This window comes from Pararge aegeria, chromosome Z, assembly GCF_905163445.1.
Source record: "Pararge aegeria chromosome Z, ilParAegt1.1, whole genome shotgun sequence".
NCBI classification, from domain to species: domain Eukaryota; kingdom Metazoa; phylum Arthropoda; class Insecta; order Lepidoptera; family Nymphalidae; genus Pararge; species Pararge aegeria.
Window position 1 is genome coordinate 17,788,345 of NC_053208.1, and position 23,851 is coordinate 17,812,195.

A 23,851-nucleotide genomic window follows, 5' to 3' on the forward strand; every position below is an offset into this window, starting at 1 on the left:
GTCCAGATACGTTCACTGCCACAACATGATCAAAACCCGAACGCGATACCTCGACGCGCTTCCCTTACGGCAACAAAACGATGACTGACTGATTTTGTTTAGATTCACAACAAGGCCCGTTTACATAGCGGACGCTCAACGAGAGGCGAATGAGCGGAATTGTGGGCGACACCAAAGTGCGATGCGTTGCGGATGGATCCGCCCTCTTGTATTAAACGTTCGTCTCATTTTGCCGAGTGTTTCATAGCTATTTTCGTCTCCCTCTGTGGAAGCCAGGATGCGTTAGATGGGATGCTTTGTGGCCTGGGCGGTATGATAGGCGGGGCCTGCCCGGCTTTTGCGACGATTCCCTATCTATTCGGTCCCCTACCTCCCTAGCCCTTAATGCCCTTTGTTCCGCACAATTGTCAATTATTCGTACAGCCACAATTGAGAAAAGCTAAAGAGTAAGTATTCCTATTTGTGATTAGGGTTGAAATTGAACACAAATCTCGCTCTCTCTCCAGTTATTCAAAAAACAAATTGTAAAGCCTACGTAATTAATAACTTAGCCCATATTTTTTAGTTACTGTACATTTCCTATTGGATACACTTTAGGTTAACTTTTAGGTTAATTAAGAAATTCTTGCCTACGCGTATCTAGAAAGATACTTCTAATTGTATTGTAAATACATACTTAGTTATCTATATAAATAGCTTCTACTAAAAATTACCACAGAAACTACAAAAATGTTTTCCTGAATGTAAGTATTATATAGGGTAATACCTTAATCGATTTCCACGCGAAATTATACCGACTCGCTTAATCGCTTGGCAGCAAATCTTCCTCTGTAGGAACTAGCCAAAGCCAAGCCAAAGCCATCAGAAGATATCCAAGAAAATTCTAAAACTCGGCTCCAGTCGGGATTGAACCTCCCTCTTATAACTTTTACAGTGCGTCAGGGAGAACAAAATAGCATGTGGGTGAACTGCAAACCTTTGAAGCAGCTGAACTATAGGTTGGGCATTATAACTTACACTTCATTATTGATACCGACTTACATTATTCGAAGGTTTGTTTTAAAGGGGAGATCCCCCATTTTGAATTAATTATAGATACTTACCTACCTATCTTATGCAGTTGAGATGTCTTTCAAACAATCATTTCTATAATCATCATAAAGTATAATTTTAATCCATAGTTACTAACCCGTAGTTGGGCACAGACCATGCACTGTCTCTTAGGAGAAAAGGTTTTAGACCTTAAATCCACCACGCTGCTTCAATGCGGATTGGCGGGCAAAAATTATGCATGAAGTATGATGAGAAAGTATTATATCCAAATCTTACCCTAAACGCGTTGAACGCGGTTGAAAGATTGTAAGAAAGCTCAGTTTTTTTTCAAAATAGAGACTCAAATTAGAAATTGGCATTTCATCATCATCATCATCACATCAACCGATAGACGTCCACTGCTGGACATAGGTCTTCCAAGTTCCACGATTCTGAGCCGCTTGGATCCAACGGCTATTGGCATTTGGATATATTTAAATAAAAAGGTCCAGCAGATTTTCTTTCTTAACTTTTAGAGATAGTAAAATAGGGGATAGGGAAAGTAGATATTTGTTTTTAATAATGATCCTTGAAGCCTGATAAACTTAAGGGTGTGCCATTGGATAAGAAATATAATCCACTTCTGACGGGGTAAAATGGGGTTTGAAATATGGTATGAAAGTGCTATGTTTATGAAAGTTGAAACATTAACATTGAACATGAAAATTATGCTCTTCAAGTACGTTCATACTTTTTTTATATACAACAACCCCTAGGACGTCGATGCAGTAATATTTAAAGGTGCTTTAAAAAAATTTACTTCTATAGAATATTTTTCTAATAAGGATTTCTTTCAATTTCAGTTTCGCGGTATACTTTGAAACTTCGCATATAAAAATCGGCATTTACCTATACTTTTTTTTAAATTTTGATTGCCACTGTCACAGTTCCTGTTTATTTTGGGATCATCCTACTTCGATCAATAATGTTTAAGATAAGCAGTCCCATACAAAAACTAACAGAAAAAATATTTTCATCACACTTGCTCGTAACGAGAACCTTATTATATAGAAATAAGGCTCATAATCCAATATATTAGACTCTCGTTATTTATTTGAAAATTACCATACTTGTGCGTTATTTATGACTAGTGGTCTCCTGCGACTTCGTCCGCGTGTGAGGCAACCTTCAAAAATACTCATATGTTGTCGCGGACTGTTTCTTAAAACTTTTAAAGAGGAACAATTCTATCTTACTACATAGTTCCGTTGTTTCGGCATCGGAATGTCACAAAAAGGAATATTTTTGATAATTTTGCAACGATTTTCACTGATGAACGTAGCGTGGTCGTGGTAGCTAGTGGTCGTATCGCTATGTTATATAGCTTTAAGCCAATACTACTAACACAAAAAAAATATATTCAAAACAGCAGTTCCTAAGATTAGCGAGTTCAACAAAACAAACTAAAATGCATTATAATATTATAGCAGACCCGTGCCCATTGCATTGGTTAAATATTTTTACTTGTATTCACATTATGAATGTGGTTCGAATGCTATGAATTATTCCCTGGAAATTTCGAAATTTAAAAAATATTCGCAAAGGAGGGTTATAAATTTTGCCACTTACCTATAGTAGTTTGTGACACAATCGGGGGTATCAAATCTCTGGATCTCGTTTTGCTCCGACACAGGAGCATCCTCAGGAGATGTTGACTTTACAATAAATATTTGTTATAATGTTTAGTGTGGAGTTTAAAGATTTAAGAAATTATAAATTACACCATATAGATTCGCGGATTCTTTAATTAATATTTTGTTATTATTTTGGCATTTTAGTCAATTGTTTATAATTTAAAATGGCCCGTTTAAATTGGAAAGTAGAGCAACAGTGAAATGTTTCGACCAAAATATAGAGAGCGGCCTGCAAAACTTTCATACAGTGGAAAAATATCAAAAAATGGTAAGTTATTTTCGGAGAACGTATTTAAAAGTCTATCATGTTTTTTAATCGCAAGTGTGATGACATCTATCGTATGAAACGAACGAACTTTAGGAACTTGTTACACTCTCGGCTTTCTTAGCGCATTCGCTTTTAGCTCATGCGGCTCATACCGCCTCGACTGTAAAATGAGATTTAACATTACCTGATTTATAATCTACTATTGTTTTTCACTGACAGTTATGTATTGAGTGTTCAAAAATTGCTGAATTATATTATTTATAGTATACGTCCCACTTAAAATAGAATATAGCCTCACCTATAACCTCGGTTAGGGTCTTTCCACTAGCAAATTAATTTGCTGGTGAAATCATACTGAAACACCTAGATCAAGTCTCTTTATTCCTAATGAAAAAGACATAGTTTTACTATTGTTTCTGGCTCTGAAAATATGTCTGTATAAACCATAAATCGGGCGAACGGAAATGCGCTAATCTAAAGACAGCTATAATGTCCTTGGATAATGAGATGAATGAGCCGCTGTTTTTTGTTCACTTTCAACAAATCTCTCGCACGTTTTCTTAAATCAACAGCCTCCAGCCTATGACATCCGGAGATAAACTTTAATCACTCGTCGAGATATTAAATTGGTAACAGGATTTATAAAATGGGAAGGGCGAGCCAGTCTTGCAAACCGAGGGTTCCGTACCGTGGAAGGATATACTTATTAGTGATCATCTCAACGAAACATTGATAATTTCGAAAACACTGAATTGCAAAACTTAGTTTGTAAATACCGATTTCATAATTGTAAGTTTAATGTCCTTTTAACCCTATAGTACTGATATTAATAATCCAATTCTTCTAAAAAAATTAAATAAGTAGGTATAACCTTGTGACTGCCGCGGCGTAAGCCTCCCACCAGACCACAGAAAATTCTGGAACTAAAAAATTCTAAATTTCTCATTGACCCTGCCAGAGATAGAACCCGCCCTTCCACTGGAGTTCGACACAACATTGTTAATAAGAACCCTAAGACTGGAAACGACTTCAAATTGTTAAAACTACTGTGGGGTCTGAAAAGTATTTGTAAGTGAACATTCGGTTTGACCTCAGTTTAGTCTGCATGGAATACGGTCATGCATTACTCATTTCTTTTCTCTACAGTCCAACACCTTTCCAGTGTGTCTGGAAAGAAATTACAAGGATGAAAGTGAAAGTGACTCGGAAAATGCTACCATTGTGTTACCGACAGATAAAGTTAACCGTCTCATGCCCAATCTTAGGTCTATCGATAATTGATCTCAATATCCACCAGAAAATAATTTCCACGCTGGAAATTTTCAAACTCTAGGTGTCCTTCGTAGCGTCATTGAAGAATTTGCCTCAGCTATTAACAAATTCTCCTTGCCAAAATGTGGAATCGAGAGATAATTTGACTATTTTATCCAGCTCTTCCGAGTTTCGTCCTCGAGTAGTGCTGTTTTTGGCCTTCTTTGTTTTTCTGACCTTTTTCAACAATAAATACATATAAAAAGGTACTTAGTAGTTGTAAAAAATGCACTTTTTGCGCTATTCTTTGAAACGAAGACTACGTATCTTTTAAATTAAAATGTCCGGGAATTCGAGAAGTTGTAGATTGACATATATATTTTTTAATTATAATGATTTTCTCACTTTCGAGCCTTTACAGTTTAGGTATATTCTCTTTTAGATACAGTTACCATAAAAGAAGCTTTTTTCGCGGTTTTGAAAGGGATTTTTCCTGAAATCAGCACGGCTAGCATGGGCAGGAGACAATAATCTCCCCGGGGATAGGATAAAAATGTATCTTCTCCACACAAGTAAGAATACCAAATAATATATGTGCAATAATAAACGGAGGTAAACTTCTCCTATTCCATGTTCCAATGCTTTAGCAGATGGACACGTAAATTATATCCCTTGTCAGGGGATATAATTGGGGGATATAATTATTGACCCCTGCCTGTGCCAGCCCTTCTGGTGAAAAAATAAAGTATGGAAATAATCCTGGACGGAAATTGCGTACCTATAATATATAGGTAGGTGTATTTCACGACCTAATAATACCTATCTTGAAAGAAACCCAAAGATAATTTATTTTATTTCACCGCTACAAAAGACTATAACATCCCTTTTGTTGATTTTAATAAAACAAGCCGAATGCGAGTCAGAATACGCACTTTGGGTTCCACCCAAGGCTCGGAACTGGTTTAATTTACCAAAAAAAATCGTGAAAAGAAACTTCTGTAAGCCTTTTCATATCTTTTAATTGAGCGAAATCGAATAAGAAACGGTTTTCTATAACTAACCAGTTAATAAAAGAAACCGAAACCTTAACCAAAGTGATTCTGAAAGCAGTGTAAATTGTCGGAACTGGTTCGAACTTTTTACCGCTCCCAAGCCCTGGGTTCTGTACCTTAGAATGTACCTATCTATGCTTTTTCTAGCCTGAACGGCGTGTTGCCGCGGCACATGAGTTTTAACAACTCATGTTAATGAACACAAAGCAACATGTCATTGCATGTCGTGTTCTTCCCATTTCCTGCAGTGTTTTTTTTTCATTTCGGCGGTGGTTATCCATTTATTCGGTTGGCAATCTGCTTGGTCCGTCAAAGTTGTTCAATACCATATCAGCACTAAATAGGTACTACCTATCATAAAACCGAGTTGTAGGTATTTGTCTATTCCAAGGTTTTCATATTTTTTTATTCTTTGAAATAAATAAATCTTTTTGAGTCATAATTAATTAATAAGAACATTGATATATTCATTGTTTCTAATGATAGTGACACATTAAATCAATGGTACATAGCAATTACTAAATTTTAAGAAAATACACATGTGCGTTCAAAAAGAAAACATTTAAACGGTCCATCGCTGGCTGGCATGGCTTTTAAATGTTTTTTTTCACTTTTGATAAGTAATCAACAGCCACTGACCCAATATCAAATAGCTTTATTGTATAATAAGAAGGATATGGATATTTAATGAAATGCCATATTGCAAAGTCGGGCGAATGAATAGTATTGTGGTTTTTCTATCGAGAAAGTCGTAGTACCAGCCCGGACTTTGGAAATTAGCGGTGAAAAACCCCCGTGCCTCGGAGAGCACGTTAAGCTGCCGTTCCTGCGCCTTATCTCTTTCCTGTTGTGACGGATCTGCCATCCCATCATATGAGAGTGAGGGAATAGTGAGTGTACCTGAGTTTGCGCACACACTTATGCACTATAATATCTCCCGCGTAGTTGGAAAATTGCTCTGGAGATCACACCGAGATTGCACACCGTGGACGAAATCGGTTAGTGAAACTGTTTATATTGCAAAATCTATACATTATTATCTTTAATCACTGATGGGATTACAAAAACAAAAAAATATTATTAAGCATTTCATTTATTGCACCACCTACCTCTTATCTATGTTTTTTTTCCTTTTGTCGTCTTTGGTGGCCTGGAAGAAATCGCTATGTAGCGATAAGGCCATCAAATTGTACTCTCGCTACTATCGCTGTGTGTATATCTCTGTAACTACTTTTTTCTTTGGTGTACAATGAATGTGTATTCATTCATTCATTCAAAGGTTCGACTAAGTAGACTTATCTATTATTTAAGTACTTAACTATTCAACATCATCACATCACACACCACATCAGCGATAAGAGCATAGGCCGTAGCCCATCACACTGACCAAGTGCGGATTGGTGGGCTCCACACATCTTTGAGAACATTATGTAGATTTCTTAGGCATGCAGGTTTCCTTACGATGTTTTCCTTCTCCTTTGAAGAAAATTATATTTTAATTACTTAAAGCTCACAAAACTCAGAAAAGTTACTCCCGAGAAAGTTTCTTAAACTGGTAGGAAATAATAATTTCCTACGAACATTCAAACGGAGTTTACGGATGCCAATCTGGATAGGTATAACTACTTACTAACTAGACTTAGAAACATTATTTCGTCCCATATTTAGCGGTAGGTACTCCTCCTGTAGGGCTAGCAAGGGCAAGAGACAATAATGTATCCACCGATTATATCAACTGATAAGAAATAAAACTAAATTGCCCACATGACAAAACAAGGCAACAGTTTCACACAAAAACACAGTCCAATACTGTGTTTTTGTGTGACATGAAAATGTAGTAGGTATAGGTACCTACCAAGTAGTATTAGAATTATAAAGATAGGGCTAAAACTAAAATTCAATTTTACTGCTATGTGTATTAATAAAAAAATAAAAAAGAACAATGTAGGTACACTTTTATTATCTTCTCAAATAACTCATACCAAGCATTCGGTTCTCTGACTAAACGATAAAGCGAATTTCAATAATAAAAAAAACATTTTGTGGACCCTTATAATTTTAGCCTTGTGCTATTCATACATCAAGAATAGCTGTACCTACCTACCTAATGTTAACGGCTAACGCCCTCTGGTGTGTCTTTGGCAGCAAATCTTAAGGCCGGTCGGGATTACCGGGCCTCGAGGTATCGCCTCGCTACTCGCGCCATCTACAATACTACGGTGAACCTGTTTCACCGAAAAATATAACCCAGTGAGAAACTCTGGTATTAGAACCATGCGCAATGTAACTTCAACAACATTTTGCTAGATGGAGTGACCTGTGTCATTAATCATTATTTCTTTGACTGTCAATTATTCCAAATGAACCAAAAACAAATACATAGATATGATATGGATAGCACAGAATAGGTAGGTACCTATTGCGATTTTCTATGTACACATTACGTTCATATTTCATCGTTGAGTGATAGATCTCATAATAAGGGTTATTTTACACAACATATTGTGATAGCACTTGCCCTGAGTGTGGGACGCGTACTACTGGTATTCCACTCGCAGTTTGGATAAAAATAATATAACAAATTTTCCGAGAATGAGTTATGCAAAAATTATAAAATCCTAATGTAATTCTTCTGTACGTTCATCTTCTATGTCACCTACTTCTACCGAACGGCTGGTTCAGTTTGTATAATTCCATGGCTTCCTGGATGGTTTCGAAACACAATAGGACTAGGTGGCGCTGCTTTACTGGTCAGTATGATGTATTAAAGAAAATGTAAGTGTTTTATATGTGTAAATAATAATTTAAGCCCTATTTGATTTTATGAGGGTCAATATTTTTTCGGATTTAGGACTCCACGCCTTTGAGAACATTATTGAAAACTCACAGGCATGCAGTTTCCTCACGATGATTTCCTTAACCGTTGAAGCAAGTGATATTTGAATTGCCTAAAACGCACATAACTTGTACAGTTAGAGGTGCGTGTTGGGATTCGAACTCGGCCCGCCGAAAGTGAAGCCGAAGTCCTAACCACTCAGCTATCACTGCTTACTTAAATATTAATAAAATTTATTTTACCAAAAATCAAAGGGATAGAAACTGTGGAATTTATGTCACTGATGTCTTACCTTATTACCTTGTGCCCAGTTGGCACAGACAAAAGCCATAAACAAGAATTGAATTGAATAGTTAACATACACCTTCTGTTGTTTATTTTACGTAGTTCGATCGACCAAATAGTTTGAACTGACAGCAAAACATTTTCAATAAACTTCGGCGATTCGGATGATTAATAGTATCATAATTTTTCCGTTATTTTATTATAATAATTAATGTAAAAAAAAACAAATAATGTTCTTAATATTGTTTTATTTATTAACTTTTAAATTATTTCCAAAACAGCCACTAAATGAACAATAACTGTTTGTGCGTACGACCTAATTAGTTAAAATCTAAATCGGGAGCTCATTATGGATGTTCTATAAATTTCTATTATATATTTCTGAGCGTTACACAACGTGGAAGCATGTTAAAATATTTAAAAAAAATAGGTGGCCTACAAGCACTTTTACTACAATAACGACGGTTTACCCTTATAACGGTACAATTAGTTAATTTACATATGTAGTTTACATTGAGGGTTGTTATAATTATAATATTAATTAAATATTTCATATACACTACTTACACTCTATTTCTTCTTATTTATTTATTATTTACTAGATATACACTTGCACATCTACACCTATATGAGATTTTAAGATTTTTTTACGAACATTTTTTATCTTACGTAATTATTTTTTCAATGAAAGTATACTATTTTATTTCTAATAACTCCAAGAATATGCACAAAAAGTTTCATGAAGATCGGTACAGTAGTTTTCGCGTGAAAGCGTAACAAAATAACATACATTAACATTTATAATATTAGTAGGGTGTACCATAAATTGTGATTGTGAACATAAGATACATGAAGTGTACAAAGGAAAGCTTCTTCTTCTTCGATAGTTTTATAAAAAAAAATTAAAAGCATACAATAATATAGAATATCTATTTTCATTTCATTTGTTTTTATTTATTGCAACGCATTCGTTATTCATTTATTTTAAAAATACACTTTATAGTAATGAAAAGATAGTTTACATAATGAAACAAGTTACAAGAGACAGTATAATGTATAATATTTTTATTTTAAATCCACACAGACGGTGGCAGTACGGCCTCTTTGCAGTCCGGCAGCAGAAGTACTTTTTACATCATGATTACACGACTTTCATTCCGTTAGCTTTGCTAGAAAATAAATTCTTACAAGATGGAAAGAACTATCCGAGATATCGGATTTTGATGGGATGGCGTACAACATCAGAATGGCTTTCGCCATTTTAACATACTATTTTTCATATCGATTATAATAACTGAAATGGCATGAAAAAATAATCATACTATAGAGCTCTTCCTCAGAGTGAGAAGGGTTTGGACCGTAGTCTACCACGCTGGCCAAGTGCGGATTGGTAGAGATCACAGCCTTTGAGGACATTAATGAGAACTGTCACGCATGCAGGTTTTCTAGTGCTAATTTCCTACGCGATAACTCCGAAACATAACTCCAAAAAGTAAACAGATGATATAAAATGAAGAAAATCTCCCGTACGAGTTATAAATATTTAAGGGTAGGCTTTTAGTAACACTAACAAAGTCTATCCTTAAGTTTTTTTAACCTCGGACAGGAGATTTCCTTGATTATATTTCATCTAAATACCCTGTGCATACCCTCAATGCACGGCACTTCTCCAATGTCAGGGTTAAACCCCCGTAAGGGACAAAACCTATCACCTCAAAAAATTGTTAAGTATTAGAGACTGCTTCGTATGATCTCTTCTTGAATTACTGTAGTGTTTTCCATTTACATTTTAGATATAGAAAGATCACCTGAACATGAGAAATGGATATTCTATTTGCAAGGCTTGAGTTAGCAGGCGTTTAACTACAGATCGTGTAATGTCAACGCCTGATTCTTTGAAATGCCTCTTCTATAATTCTTCATGCCTTTTCTAATACTACAGCCTGCCACAAGCGACCGCACCGCGACCGCGCCCGCGACCTTTCTCGCTAAAGCCTGTGTTTTGGGGGCTATTCTTTGTCGTTATTTATTTTTATTTATGTTTACGTATCTAAATCTGCATTACTTGAGCTAACATAATACTTTTTTTTTGGGTTTATGGTTTAAACACCATTTTGTGATCTTATGACTAGAGAGGTTAATCCTTAATGGTACAATATAGTCACTTTATCTTACGACTGTTAAATAATATTAATAAAAAAGTATAATAATATTAATACTAAAACGAATGCTTGATACCTATTTTAATTCACTGGAATAAACTGACACTTGGTAATGTCAATAAAGTGCTTTGTATTAATTATAATTCACCAAGATACCTAAGAAAAAATACATAGATATTAATTGGAAATATGTACTATTCTTTTATTAAATTTGTATTTTGAGCTATTTTTAAATGGCGACAAAATTTGATTATAAGTTTTCTGCAAAAAGTTGACTGATAATCAAGATATGACATTTTATTAACATTTACATTATTTATTAATTTTCACACGACCATCGTCAAAATACTTTTTTTATTTAGTAAATATTTAAGGATGATACAGACAAATATTGTTGTCACATTTATTTTAATAGTGATGTTACAGCTCAGCAGTGGCGTGCACTTCATACATGCATAAAAGCACTGCCTACCCTAAAATTGATATATAACTCTTACAGGAGGAGGATTTTTGCCGTTTTATACAATTTTCCCGCTGTATGCATACCCTGGTAAGAAAACCAGCACACGCCCCTGCAGCTCAGTTGTGTTTTTCTTACACATTGTGACTCATGTGACTCTTTTTGTCAAACACTATTTTCTTTCTATTAAAATCTCGTATCACCGAAAACGTCAGTTCACTCCGGTTAATTAAAAAACAGATTTAATTTCGTTATGCTTCGTTAATTTGTTGCATTACTATGTGCAGTAAAATGTTAGGTTAGGTTAGTATTTCAATGAAAATTACAAGGTAACGATGTCAACACATACATTTAGTAACATAATAAACATGGTACGCTTTCGGCAAAGCCACTATAGTCGTAAAAATGTAATAGGCCCGTTTTGACATTTGTGCAAGACCATAGAATGTAACTTGGAACGAAACTGAAAGAAACAAAAAAATAAAAATCAATTATATACAGTGTTTTAAAAAATACGTAAATTTTTTTTGGGACGTTAAATAATACGAAAGAATATATCGCGAGTATTCTTTTTGCGCTTACTTCATAGTAGCATGCAATTTATAATTGTTGCGAAACGTTCCGAAAACAGTTACGTTCTCAGTCTTTTTTTTTTTTATACTAGAGCTGTAACCATTTTTTTACTGAATATCGAAATTAAGTATTGTGTAGTTATTTTTACTGCAACGAATGAGCTTGGTTCTCAAAATGGGTTCTAAATAATGAGTCTGAGATGATGTATCTGACCAAGCGGCACATGACTGAAGCGTCCCCGCGCGCACTGCGCAGTTTTTCGTTCCTCATCTTGTAAAGTTGACTGTGCGCTCGTTTAAGTTTGATATATATTGTTTACTATTACGTTAACTATGGCTCTTCTATTTTGGACATTAATTTAAACATAGTGATTTGACTCGATTTTTGTGTTTGTTGTTATATAGTACTAACTCTGTTTCAACATGTTGAAAAGTGGACGTATAATCAACAGCCAATCACGCGTATTGGTTGTGAAGTTAAAGGAATACTTTGAACGAACGAACACTTTACAATACATAATAATATCAATCCAGTACTGATACAAACTTGAATTGATTTATCGTGAGTATCGAGTACAGAGTCTTATGGTTCCATAACTAGTTACGTCGCGATGACAAATGTCAAAACGGGCCTATTACATTTTTACGACTATAACGGTAAACATCTTCGGCTTTATTTATAAACGTGGCGTAACGTCGGAATTAATGGTTATCATCGTTGTCATCGTTACCAACCCATTGGCCTTGTGCAGGCCACGGGTTACGCTACCACTAGGCTATTTCCGCATTTCTTAGTGTTGTCTCGCCACGTTTATTAAATAAGTACTAGTTAGTTTACCACAATTTTGTTTGTAGTCACAAGAGTAACTAAATTGTGGTAATTTAAACCTTATGGATAAGTACAGCAGGGCTTTTAAGTAAATAAGCACTGTAATAAAAATCGGCCTTCAATTGTAGAGATGATAACAGGCTTTGATTAAATAATATACTAGATGTGATGTCAGTCTGTATAGGGTCTGTGTAAGGCAAGACCTAACTTGTTCTTTATTTTTGATACTTCAGTAAGCTAGTGAAAACGCTGCTCTCTTGGTACTTTACGTTCATAAGCAAAATGAGTGATGGAATAGCTAATGTATATAAAGACGTCCGTATTATATGTAATCCTTATACACTATTAATTAATATTAATAATGTGGATGTGAGATTTTTTGTTTGTTAAGCTTTCACGCCTTAACTGCTTAACCATTCATCATCAAACCAACAAAATCTACATAGCGCACAAAAGCTGTTATTCTTTATAATTAAACTCTAAACATCATTAAAAAAAAAAATTTAACATCAGTAAAAAACCAAAAACCGGTTCCATTAGATATTGTATGAGACTGCATATCTAGTACATTATTGATAGAATTTAACGGCATTGCCCGTCAAAAAATCGTAGCGTGTCCACAGAAATAAAATTAAAATATCTTAAAACTACTTAATCATTAGTCCCGAGACACTCAAATGTGAAATGAGGACAAAATTTGAGCTGCCATTTGTTCAAGGACAAGCCAGTCTAGTGTCATTCGAATAGATAGATATAATTATAGCAGAGATCAGGGAAAATATATAATATTGTGATGCCAAGCTACTATTTTTACCATTATAAACGAACTTGATTGCATAGAAGTTTGTCTAGAACCCGCACATTATTCTAAAAAGCAGCGTCATAGATAACAGATTAACGTAGTTTCAGCATAATCTGTCTACAAAAATGCTGTTTTGTAAAGTTTAGCTTTCATACAAACTTCCAAAATTATGTTATAGGAATAATAATATTATTATGTAAGTTTTAGTTAATATAATTAAGTTTTCTATCTCGTTGGTTTTGGTTTTTCCATATCCTGTTTAATTTTGTCGTAATCTTCCTTAACTTTCTTGCATTCGCTTTGCAAATCTTCAAATTGGCTCTGAAATCATAAAAAAAAGATCTTTAGAAATAAGTCATGCTTATTAATTTTTATTATTTATTTTGAAGCACTGCGACGATTATAAGAAGAAATGTCCAAACATTAATTCTATAAAATTATACTAAAAGATTAGGTACATTGCCGTCAAAACTCTTAGGTATGAATTAATACTCTAAGTTAACTTGGCAAAATTTCGTAATAACAGTATGAGTAGGCTAAGAAGTATTCAGTACAGAAGCCAAGCCTTAGAAAGCTACGTCACATTCTCCGCCAAAGAGTATAAATTTGTGTTCGTTAAACAACTACCTGTTTCCATGCAAATTGAATTAATTGTTTTTGGCTAGAATGTTACCTACCTGTTGGCTAGACTTGCACCCAATACACCTTATTTATATTCAGTTGGCCAATTTTATAAATTCTTTTGAAACAAAGTCTTGTATGTTTATACTACACAAGCAGTTTTTTTAGCAGAATGTTGTTATATTTAATTTTTATTTTGTTTAGTTTATGCAAGATGATGAAGATCAGAGTCCAGTCCAAAAATATGTCCTACATTAAATCAATGTTTGATGATTAAAGCAATGATTTAATTAATTTACTTGGATATGTCCATATTAAATCATTGCTTACTTAACGCTTACTCTGGTCAACACCTTGTGATAACCACTGATAGCATACAAAATAGCCTTTAACTCTGTAGTTGAGGATTAGAACCACCAACCCAAATGGTTGCTATTCCCATTAGGGCGGCTTTAATGAATGTTATCGCGTCATGTTAGTGTTACATAACAGCATAACTTTTTCTATGGCATAAGAATCTACCCGTTAAAAATAAAAACTCAGAGTTTTTGGAAGTTAGCTATTACTTCTTCTGTTACTAATATTTATGTGTGTGCAGTGCACTAGACTACAAAAAATAAGCAATTCATTAAAAGAAATTGTATACTATTTTACAATAAATTATTGGTTGAAGTATTGGGGATGTCTCTTAAAAAGTTTGTATTAAGGGAAAGCTTATAGAAAAGTCCTATAGTATAAAAGATTATATAGACAATAAAAAAGGTTGGGTGTGAACAATTGATCTAACCAGGTTGCTTCTTAAATATTATCAAATGGCAATGTGAGATATAACAAAATGAACACCCGGCTAAGTTTGTTGTGGGCTTTTTCTTAGACCTGGGCGCATTTGGAACCCTCGTAGCTTTAGTTTTAAGTTTACAAATGTAGTTATCGCCATCACTACTCACTGCTATGTACACAGTTAGTAGTAGTAGCACAGACGAGGCTGCTGCTACTTAGTCGCCTCGTGCGACACCCGCGGGAAAAGTTGGGGTGGTGACAATTGTATTTCGATCTGAATGCCTAATAATTTTAGCCCCAACCCAGTACAGAACCAGGGCCTCATACTCTGTAGTTGTTCAAGCAAACCAGTAGACTAATGAAGAAGTTGTCATTTAGGATTATCAACTTGAATATGTCTTTATATATACCTGACAAATAAGAGACTGCTGTTTCATTGCTACACAGCTATCCATAATATCCCTGAAGCGTTCCTTTTCTGCTTTCTGTTTCTTCTCCATTTCTGTTAGCAGTTTGTCTATGCGATTTTTGTATTCCGTCACCACTGAAAATGAATGGAAGAAAAATTTGTCAATGTGGTGTGCAAAATTTGATGGAAAAGGCCTGTTTTTGGCCAAAGGATTGTTTTTTTAAACAACAATACAAAACATTCTTTCTGGGGCACCAAGTTCCATGCTTAGCACGCACCTCTAAAATAATAATAAATAAATAAATATACTAAGACAATACACACATCGCCACCTAGCCCCAAAGTAAGCGTTGCTTGTGTTATGGGTAGTAATACGACTGATGAATATATTTTTATGAATAATATACATAAATACTTAGAATATACGTATACCCAGACACTGAAAAACATTTAGGTACATTACACAAACATTTTCCAGTAGTGGGAATCGAACCCACAGCCTTGGGCTCAGAAAGCAGGGTCGCTGCCCACTGCGCCAACCGGCTGTCAAATTTCAAAGTTATGAGCGTTTTTAAATTAACTGTGTTGGACTAATCCAATACAGGCCCACTATGGGACATGGGTATTCTTAGGCTTATGATGATTGTTATATGATAATTTAAATACTGATTGGATCTGTTAATAGTTTGGCAATATTCAGATAGTGTTGCCAGATGTCCAGATAAAGCCGAACATAGTTAGGCTTTTTGTTTGTGTGTCCAGTAGGGTGGCGCAAAAAAAAACGACTATTTTTTTTTTTTGAGTCTCGGATGAAAAAATGTTAGTTTTTGATGTTTTAAGAGCCCTCTCCAAAGGACAGGCTCAAAAAAAAATTTTTAAGAGGTCACTCCAAATTTTTTTAAATTTCGAAAATCGTCGAAAATCGTTTTTTTTTTTTTTTTTTAATTTTTTTTCTCGTTACCGTATAATTTTATAGACCAAAAAAAAACAAGTTTCTGAAAGTTTCAGTTAAAAATTTTAATTTTGAAAGGTCGCTCATAATTTTATTTACATTAAAATACTGTTAAAATGTTGTAGTTGATTAAATAAAATGATAAAATTAGAAAAAAATTGTGTTTTTTTTGTTATCCTTGATTTTTTAGTTCATCTCGTGGTGTATTTTTATAGATTATTGTACTAAATAAAGGAAAAAAAATGGCCGGAATTTTAATTTTAATATTAAAAGGTCACTCGAAAAAATTTAAAGTCATTTACTAATAAATTAAAAAAAATTATGAGCGACCTTTCAAAATTAAAATTTTTAACTGAAACTTTCAGAAACTTATTTTTTTTTGGTCTATAAAATTATACCGTAACGAGAAAAAAAATTTAAAAAAAAAAAAAAATCGATTTTCGACGATTTTCGAAATTTAAAAAAATTTGGAGTGACCTCTTAAAATATTTTTTTTTGAGCTGTCCTTTGGAGAGGGCTCTTAAAACATCAAAAACTAACATTTTTTCATCCGAGACTCAAAAAAAAAAATAGTCGTTTTTTTTGCGCCACCCTAGTGTCCAGCCAAAATAAACAGTGTCCGGCTTGTCTGGCTTTCTTTAGGCTATTTAAATTCTGCAAACAAGGGTCAGCGCAGGTGAGTCAACTGTTCATTTATTTATTTTCTTCCATCCATGCCTTAAAATAGCCATGAGGACCTGTCAGGGCATAGCAATAAGAAAAAGTTTGACCCTTATAATTATTACAAAGACACAATTTATGTTTTATTTTTATGTGTATTTGTGAATGGTTACAACCAGTGGTGTGCATAGATGGTATGCACAGGGTATGCAGATAGTATAAAATTAATTACTATTTAGTTACACTGAAGTAAATGGATAACATTTCGATATTCACCTTTGTGAATATCCAAGTTCTATCTGATTGGATGTAGTTCCACAACCATTATCAAAATGTAATAAGAATTATCATTATCATCCTCAGTTTATTACATTACTGATTAAGAGATTTTAAAAGATATGGGATAAGAGCTTTAGAAACAATAGCTGGGTGGACGACTCCAGTTTCTTAAATCCAGGCTGTTTCTTGGTATTTTTTGCACACAATACCTAACATTATTCGACAACAACAAGTGTGGCTAACAACAACACGACTGTTGTTGTTAGCCACACTTGTTGTTGGTTGTTGGTCCTACAAACAACATGACTGTTGTTTGTAGGACCAGAACCAATCAAACTTACAGTGAATACAAAACACGGCTGCACAAACAAACTTAATCCACAAACTCAGAGTTATGGACTAACACAAATTAGTGTAAACATACCACAGAGGCTATACTAAACCGCAAACAAAGGATAGTTTTAGGGATGAAAGCAGATCACTGCCCGTAAGAACAAACACCTTTTTATTTGAATTTAACCAACTCTGTACAATCTCTGTGGAAGCAGAGAAAACACCAACGCATGTAAAGCTCTGTTGCAGCAAAGTAGCAGAACAATGCTCAGCACACCTTGGTTAGTTAGCATCACTTCCCAGCAAGCACTCAGCAACCTAGGCAGCCTGCTCTTCTGGAGTGAGCTTGAGGTACATACAAAGGTAGGCTTATGCTACCTTAGTACTGCTACTTAGTCTGGCCCTCAGAAGAAGCAGAATATTTAACACATCCTGTGAATCAATGTCTTAAGTTTTGATTCATAGGCTGGATCTGGCGTTCCACCTCTGAGGCTGTTAAATAATAGGAAAACCTCAAAGGTGTGAAGGAAAGCATAGATAAGCGTAGAGCCTGTTAGCTGTTCTTAAGGGACTCGGGCGTTGCTTCATTTATTAATATCGTCAAAAAGGAGTACGTAAGTGAATTTTTTGCAAGTAAAATTTTCTAAGAGTTGCTTACCATTTAATTGATATTTAGTTGATGTCAATTCTGTAAAGCATCGTTCACTTGACGATGGAGAACCTTCATAGATGTCTTGTAGGTAATGTAACTTCAAATATATTGCGCCGAAAATTAGAGCTAAAATAATACACAGCACAACAAGTCGCTGTTTTGTCAATAGACGGAAAGTCATTTTAGATACGGTAAAATCTGAAAAAGTCTGAACCATCTCTCGTTTATAATGATTAATTGCTTCAATCCATAACCAAAGTTATGAAGCACACAACAATTGATAAAAACACTGTAAGTAAACTAAAATTACAACAAAAATAGTTTTTTTATTAACTGGCATCAGTCCTACAGCACTGGCCTCTGGGCCATAGAGTAAAGGCTGCAGTAATACACTTGCTCTGGGCATGATTCTAGACTTTTTGAGTCAACTTACAAGTACAACTCTTACAACTTAAAATAATAATAAAAGATAGGTATCGTACTAGAAACTCCCAAAATAACAAAAGAACAATTAAACTAATGTTAAATGAAATCGATTTAAAAACGTTTAAAAAAATTAGAACGTGACTTTGGGTTGACCAAAGCGACGATTTTATTTATATTCAGGACAACTTAACTGTAAATAAATGGGTACTCGAAGCCTAACACTGGTACAGAAAATTGTATAACAGAAAATACCTAATAACATCGAAATAATATCGGATCCTATGTCAGGCCAAAAATGTTAGGTACTGTGATCAAACGACCTAAAGTAACATGAACCAGGTTTCGAGCCCATGTCCCACTCTTTATTACGCAGTTATTATCACTAACACTTTCAATAATGTGTGACAACTTGTACTTTACAAATAAATAATCTGTCAAATCGGCTAAAAAATCATATAGAAGTAATTCACACTCAAGTTCAAATTAATGTAAAAATATGTGCACCAAATTAAGCATTTTTAATTTTTAATTAAAATTTTAAGCATTAACATTTTGAACCAAATTTTTAAGGTGATTAAATCACAGACTATTGATATAATCTGTGGCTATTAGCGTTTATGAATAATCTTTGATTATTAGCGTTTCTGTGCAATAGAGCTCTAGGGCTTATGAATAGAGATAGAATAGAGTCACAATATAGTATAGTATGTCCTGTTTATTTATGGCAGCCATTTTGAAGGGAAATTGGCCACATTAAATTTGAACTTAAAATTTGGATATGCGCATTATAATTCCTAAACCGCATTCCGAAAAAGTTATTTTGATTTATGAATAACAAAACTTAATGGTTAAAAAACGCCTGTTGCAAATTAATATTTAATGAGAATGGATCAGTTTGATAAAACGTTACTTTCAAATTCTGTTGAGGCGTCATGTAATAATTTTTTCCTCGAATTTTTGCAGGTAAAATTTATTTTGTTGCTTGTATATTTTTATAAAATAGATTTTACTATTTTTTTTATTTGCGTGTCATAGCAATTAAAAAAGTAAAGTTTATTAAAAACTAATTACAAATAATATCTTGACTTTAGTAGAGAAAAGAAATATAATCAAAGAAAAAAAACCGTTCGCTGCCTATAGTAGGTACCTACTGGCTATTGGTTTATGGCTAAATATCAATTTGCGAGGTTATTAGGAATACTATTGTGGATGAAAAATATAAAAATAGGTTCTTAGAACCTGTTTCATGTACCCGCTTACAAAGTACCTAGTAATAAATACGATAACAGGGCATTTGTTTGTAGCACGAATTAACATAAAAATGTTTATACTTTTTCTAAGTGCAAGTTAAGTGGAAAACAAAAAAAAAAGTAACCAGTTGTAGGTAGATAACGAACTCAAAAACGAATGAAATGTCCTAAATATTGATTAATTATTTATTGTCTAATGAATACTTAATGGATTACTGGGTATGAATCACGTTTCACAGAATAATCTTCACTAATAGTAAAATACGTATAGGTATATATATTTTTTTGCATAAATCGCACGATTTGCAGTAAGACATTAGCGCAGGCGCTAGAGCGTTTATTTTAACTTACCAAACTGTCTTTTATTAGAAAGTGTAAAAAGAAACATTATTTTTAGGTTTAAAAAATATATGAACATATCCTAGAATACTAAAAATCCATTTTGTTTTTATTTTAACACTAATTTGAAAACCAACTTTACACAATAAAGAATGAAAAGATTGTTAAGAACTACTTATTTTTTAGAACCCTTCAAAAAAGAAAGATGATGAAATAGCTAATTACGTTTGCTACATCTGCAAGAAAACATTTTACAATGCGAATGCTCTAAAAAACCATAAAAACATGCAACACAGCTCTAACGATTCCGGCGCAGAAGACTATCCACCTTTAAATAGACGTGAACAGGTATCGTACATATATTCCTTAGCCAGATAAACAAATCGCAAATTTTTCTCGCGGAATCACATAGGTAATATAGTTGTAGTGAATTCTATGTAAAACGATCAAGAAATTTTTCAGTGAACTAATAACAACACCGTCGCGAAAATAATAAAGAATCAAAAATGGCGAGCGGTATAATCAGACCTAGAGTTCCGTACATTGGAACAACCTCAATAATAACTATTTAACCAATTCGAAATTACCGAACCGCATAACTAAATAAGGTCGTAGTTTTAAAGAAAGGATGCTGTTTAGAAAAAACTGTGCTAGTTAAAGCCCTGGTTTTTTCCTTTTCTTTAATATTTAGACATAAACTCCGATCACCATAAATTAGCAACGGGCATAAATTAGCAATTTCACCTATTGGAGTTTTCAGTTAAAAAGCCCAGAGCTTTTAAATTCTATCCCTGTGCTTTGGAGGATAAGCCCGTCTCAAAATAGATCATTATTCAAGTATTTTTTTGGAAAACTTAGAAACCTCGCATACTATATGGCCGGGATCAAAGCCAGTCGCGATAGCATCCAGCATCCTAGTATGCGCCCACGAGAAAATTATTTATACCTACCATTATTTCGACATTCGCTATAGAAAAAATATGGGTAATGCTAGTGATAATTATCTCGTGGCACGTAATGCTAGTGATAATTATCTCGTGGCACGTAATGCTACAGGGATAGCCATATTCTCGTAGAATGAATGCAGTATTCGCAAGCTGTTTACATCAATTTAGCAATCTACCCACACTTATCGCACCTAATCCGCATCGCGTACTAATTCATGCGAAGTAGGTAACCGGTAGGTTTTCTGCTTTACTTTTTTTTAGATATTGGATGCTCTCTGCGATTTTCAATTTTACCCGTTAAAGAAATACGAGGAGGATTTAAAAGTAGACACAGATGGAGTAACCAAACGAACCTACAGTGAAAGCACTAGTTATTTGATTGTAAAATACGAGAGCAGTGAGAGTGCGCGAGTGAAAAAATCGCGTCTCGATAGCATGATCAAAAAAATGCAATCGAAGCCTGAAAAGAAACCGGTGGATTTGAGGTAATTTTGATCCCAAAATTGTGATTCCGAATGAAATTAGGGACCCCTAATGATATTGGAATTAGCACCGATATATGCCACTACAGGATTTTCGCAGAGACAATTCTTTAGACTTGGGTAGGTAAGTTCACTATTATTATGGAAATTATATAAGAACAATTAAATAAGGACATGTGGGGAAGTTATTTTATCATGAAACTGAGAAGTGACTGATTGCGACTGAAATTCTGGGCTAGCGTTATTGCATCTTTCCTAATCGTATATATGGCTATAGGTTGACTTGACAGTGTTGTTGCAAACAGAGTTTTTAAAGTCAAACTACTAAGTAATGTACAGGCACATGCTTCTGTAGGCCCAGGCTTTTAAAACAGACTAGACTGGAATATAGGGGGCCGATCGAGTCAAGCCGGAACTTGAGTTTATTGCACCTCGCTCAATTGGAAATAAGGTCAACAGAATACCAAGTAGTTATATTCTTACTAATACTATAAATGCGAAAGTGTGTTTGCTTGTTTGTTTATCATAATGTTAGTCATCATTTGTCATAATGTTAGTTGAAAGGATGGAGATGGAGATGCATAGGCTTCTTGTTATCCCAGGAAAACAAACGGTTCCCACGGGATTCGTAAGAGACCATAATAAACGGGGCGGGTCTAAACACAGAATTAAGAACATACGGAAACCGTGTATTTGACTTAAATTGAGCAGCTAAAACCACTCCAATTTGGTAATGTTTTCGAACCGGCGCTTCATTCTATTTAGCATTTGACAGTTATTATTTTACCTCTAAATATGTACTAAAATGAGAAAAAGCTTGTGAGCTAGCAATTTCCGGGGTTGAAAAGTCAGGCGTGCGCGGGGCGTTTGAACTTTTTTTGGACACAATGCACTTCCTGAAATAATGGCTGATTGAGGTTTCTTTATTTTCTTAATTCTATGGTTCTTAATAAATAAATTCAGAAATATAACAGTTGTTCTATTTTTCAGGGGTCCTTTTACTTGCACTCTACTATCAAACGTAGGTGTTCAATGTCGCCAAATATTCTTTAATTGCTGCGAATATTCTTTACATTACCGGGAAGAGCACACAAAGAGGCGGAAGGCTGCTCTGCGATGCCAGGTTTGCGAGAAACGCCTGGACAGGAATTTGTACCCGACAAACGCGTTGCCATCTCAGATCGAATCTCATAGCATTACCACCTTTTCATGCCACACTTGTGCAATAACTTTCTTCGATAGTGCCCAATACGATGAGCACAAACGTATCGTGCATGCGAAAATGAAACCTCACCAGTGCTCTATTTGTTCGAAGCGTTTCACTCAAGTAGGTGGTCTCCAGCAGCATATGCGTATGCACAACGGTATTCGACCGTTCGTTTGCAAGTTTTGCAACAAAGCATTCACCCAAAAGGCAGGTCTGGACCAGCACTTGCGCACCCATACGAAAGTCAAGCCATTCAAATGCATAATATGTTGCAAATGTTTCTCGCAATCGGTTCACCTCCGTCAACATATGCGGACGCACACTAACATACAACCGTTCGGGTGTCCTATTTGCAAGAAGAGGTTTAAGCAGAGCAGCCATTTAAACTTCCACATGCGGTCACACATGGACGAGACAAGTGCGTTGCTGATGGAGCAGTATGTTCAGGCAGTACAGGAACAGAATCAAAATATGGATTTTTTCAACTTATCCAATGTACAACCAGTGCAAGATGGTGACACTCTTTACTATGCGGCTCAGTTAACCTCGGGACCGGAGCCAGCAGCTACGAACCCCTATCTTCTTCAAGTGCTACCATCAAATAATATACTTTAACATAATATTGTATCGTTTTAAGTTTAATAAGCCAATATTCATTGAGTTCTCTGATTGTCAACAGTTATAAGTTCAGAGACATTAAGCTTACGAATCGTGATAGAAAAATTTACTAACTTTATTCTGTCGACGGGAAAATACAGTTTGTTAATAATACCTAATAGTTAGTAATAATTGTTTAATTTTAATATATTAGCGAAAAACACATTGCCTTTAAACATCAACAATAAACAAACAATGAGCACTAAGGTTTCAAGGTATACTAGGTAGGTGACCTAGGTAACATACGTACGGAAGTAGTATGGAAGTATCGATTGTGCGGACAGATTTATTAAAAGAGGCACCAATGACGGGCGCCCTCCACATCCTCAATTTGATTCTCAATTCGATCTCTGTGATTTGTATTGTTACGCTCTGAGTGAATTCATAAGGATCGCAATATGTGTTATTTGTTACGGGAATAGGTAAATAAATAGGATAGTATAAGGATATAAAGATTTTGTTTTTAAAAGCTACACTATCGCATTAGGTTTAAGTATTCTGTCATGATAAGTGTTAAAATAAGAATATAAATAAATAAAAATAAAATAAATAAATAAACATAGAGGAAAATATTAGTATATAGAAAAGTTTAGTATATATAATATCTCATATAA

At 34.5% G+C, this 23,851-nt stretch overlaps 2 protein-coding genes across 2 annotated transcripts; one reads left to right on the forward strand and one right to left on the reverse strand.

Moving 5' to 3' along the window:
- Nucleotides 1–12,233: 12,233 nt before the first annotated feature.
- On the reverse strand, nucleotides 12,234–18,220 carry LOC120636633. The gene is made up of 3 exons (XM_039908193.1): nucleotides 17,936–18,220; nucleotides 15,055–15,188; nucleotides 12,234–13,564 (listed from the first exon to the last, which is right to left on the reverse strand). The coding sequence occupies exons 1-3, from the start codon at nucleotides 18,144–18,146 to the stop codon at nucleotides 13,469–13,471; spliced, it is 441 nt and encodes a 146-aa protein (XP_039764127.1). The 5' UTR covers nucleotides 18,147–18,220; the 3' UTR covers nucleotides 12,234–13,468.
- An 858-nt stretch (nucleotides 18,221–19,078) lies between these two features.
- LOC120636169 (oocyte zinc finger protein XlCOF28-like) lies at nucleotides 19,079–23,362 on the forward strand. Its single transcript, XM_039907508.1, has 4 exons — nucleotides 19,079–19,318; nucleotides 20,131–20,292; nucleotides 21,153–21,376; nucleotides 22,364–23,362. The coding sequence occupies exons 1-4, from the start codon at nucleotides 19,235–19,237 to the stop codon at nucleotides 23,193–23,195; spliced, it is 1,302 nt and encodes a 433-aa protein (XP_039763442.1). The 5' UTR covers nucleotides 19,079–19,234; the 3' UTR covers nucleotides 23,196–23,362.
- Nucleotides 23,363–23,851: the final 489 nt, after the last annotated feature.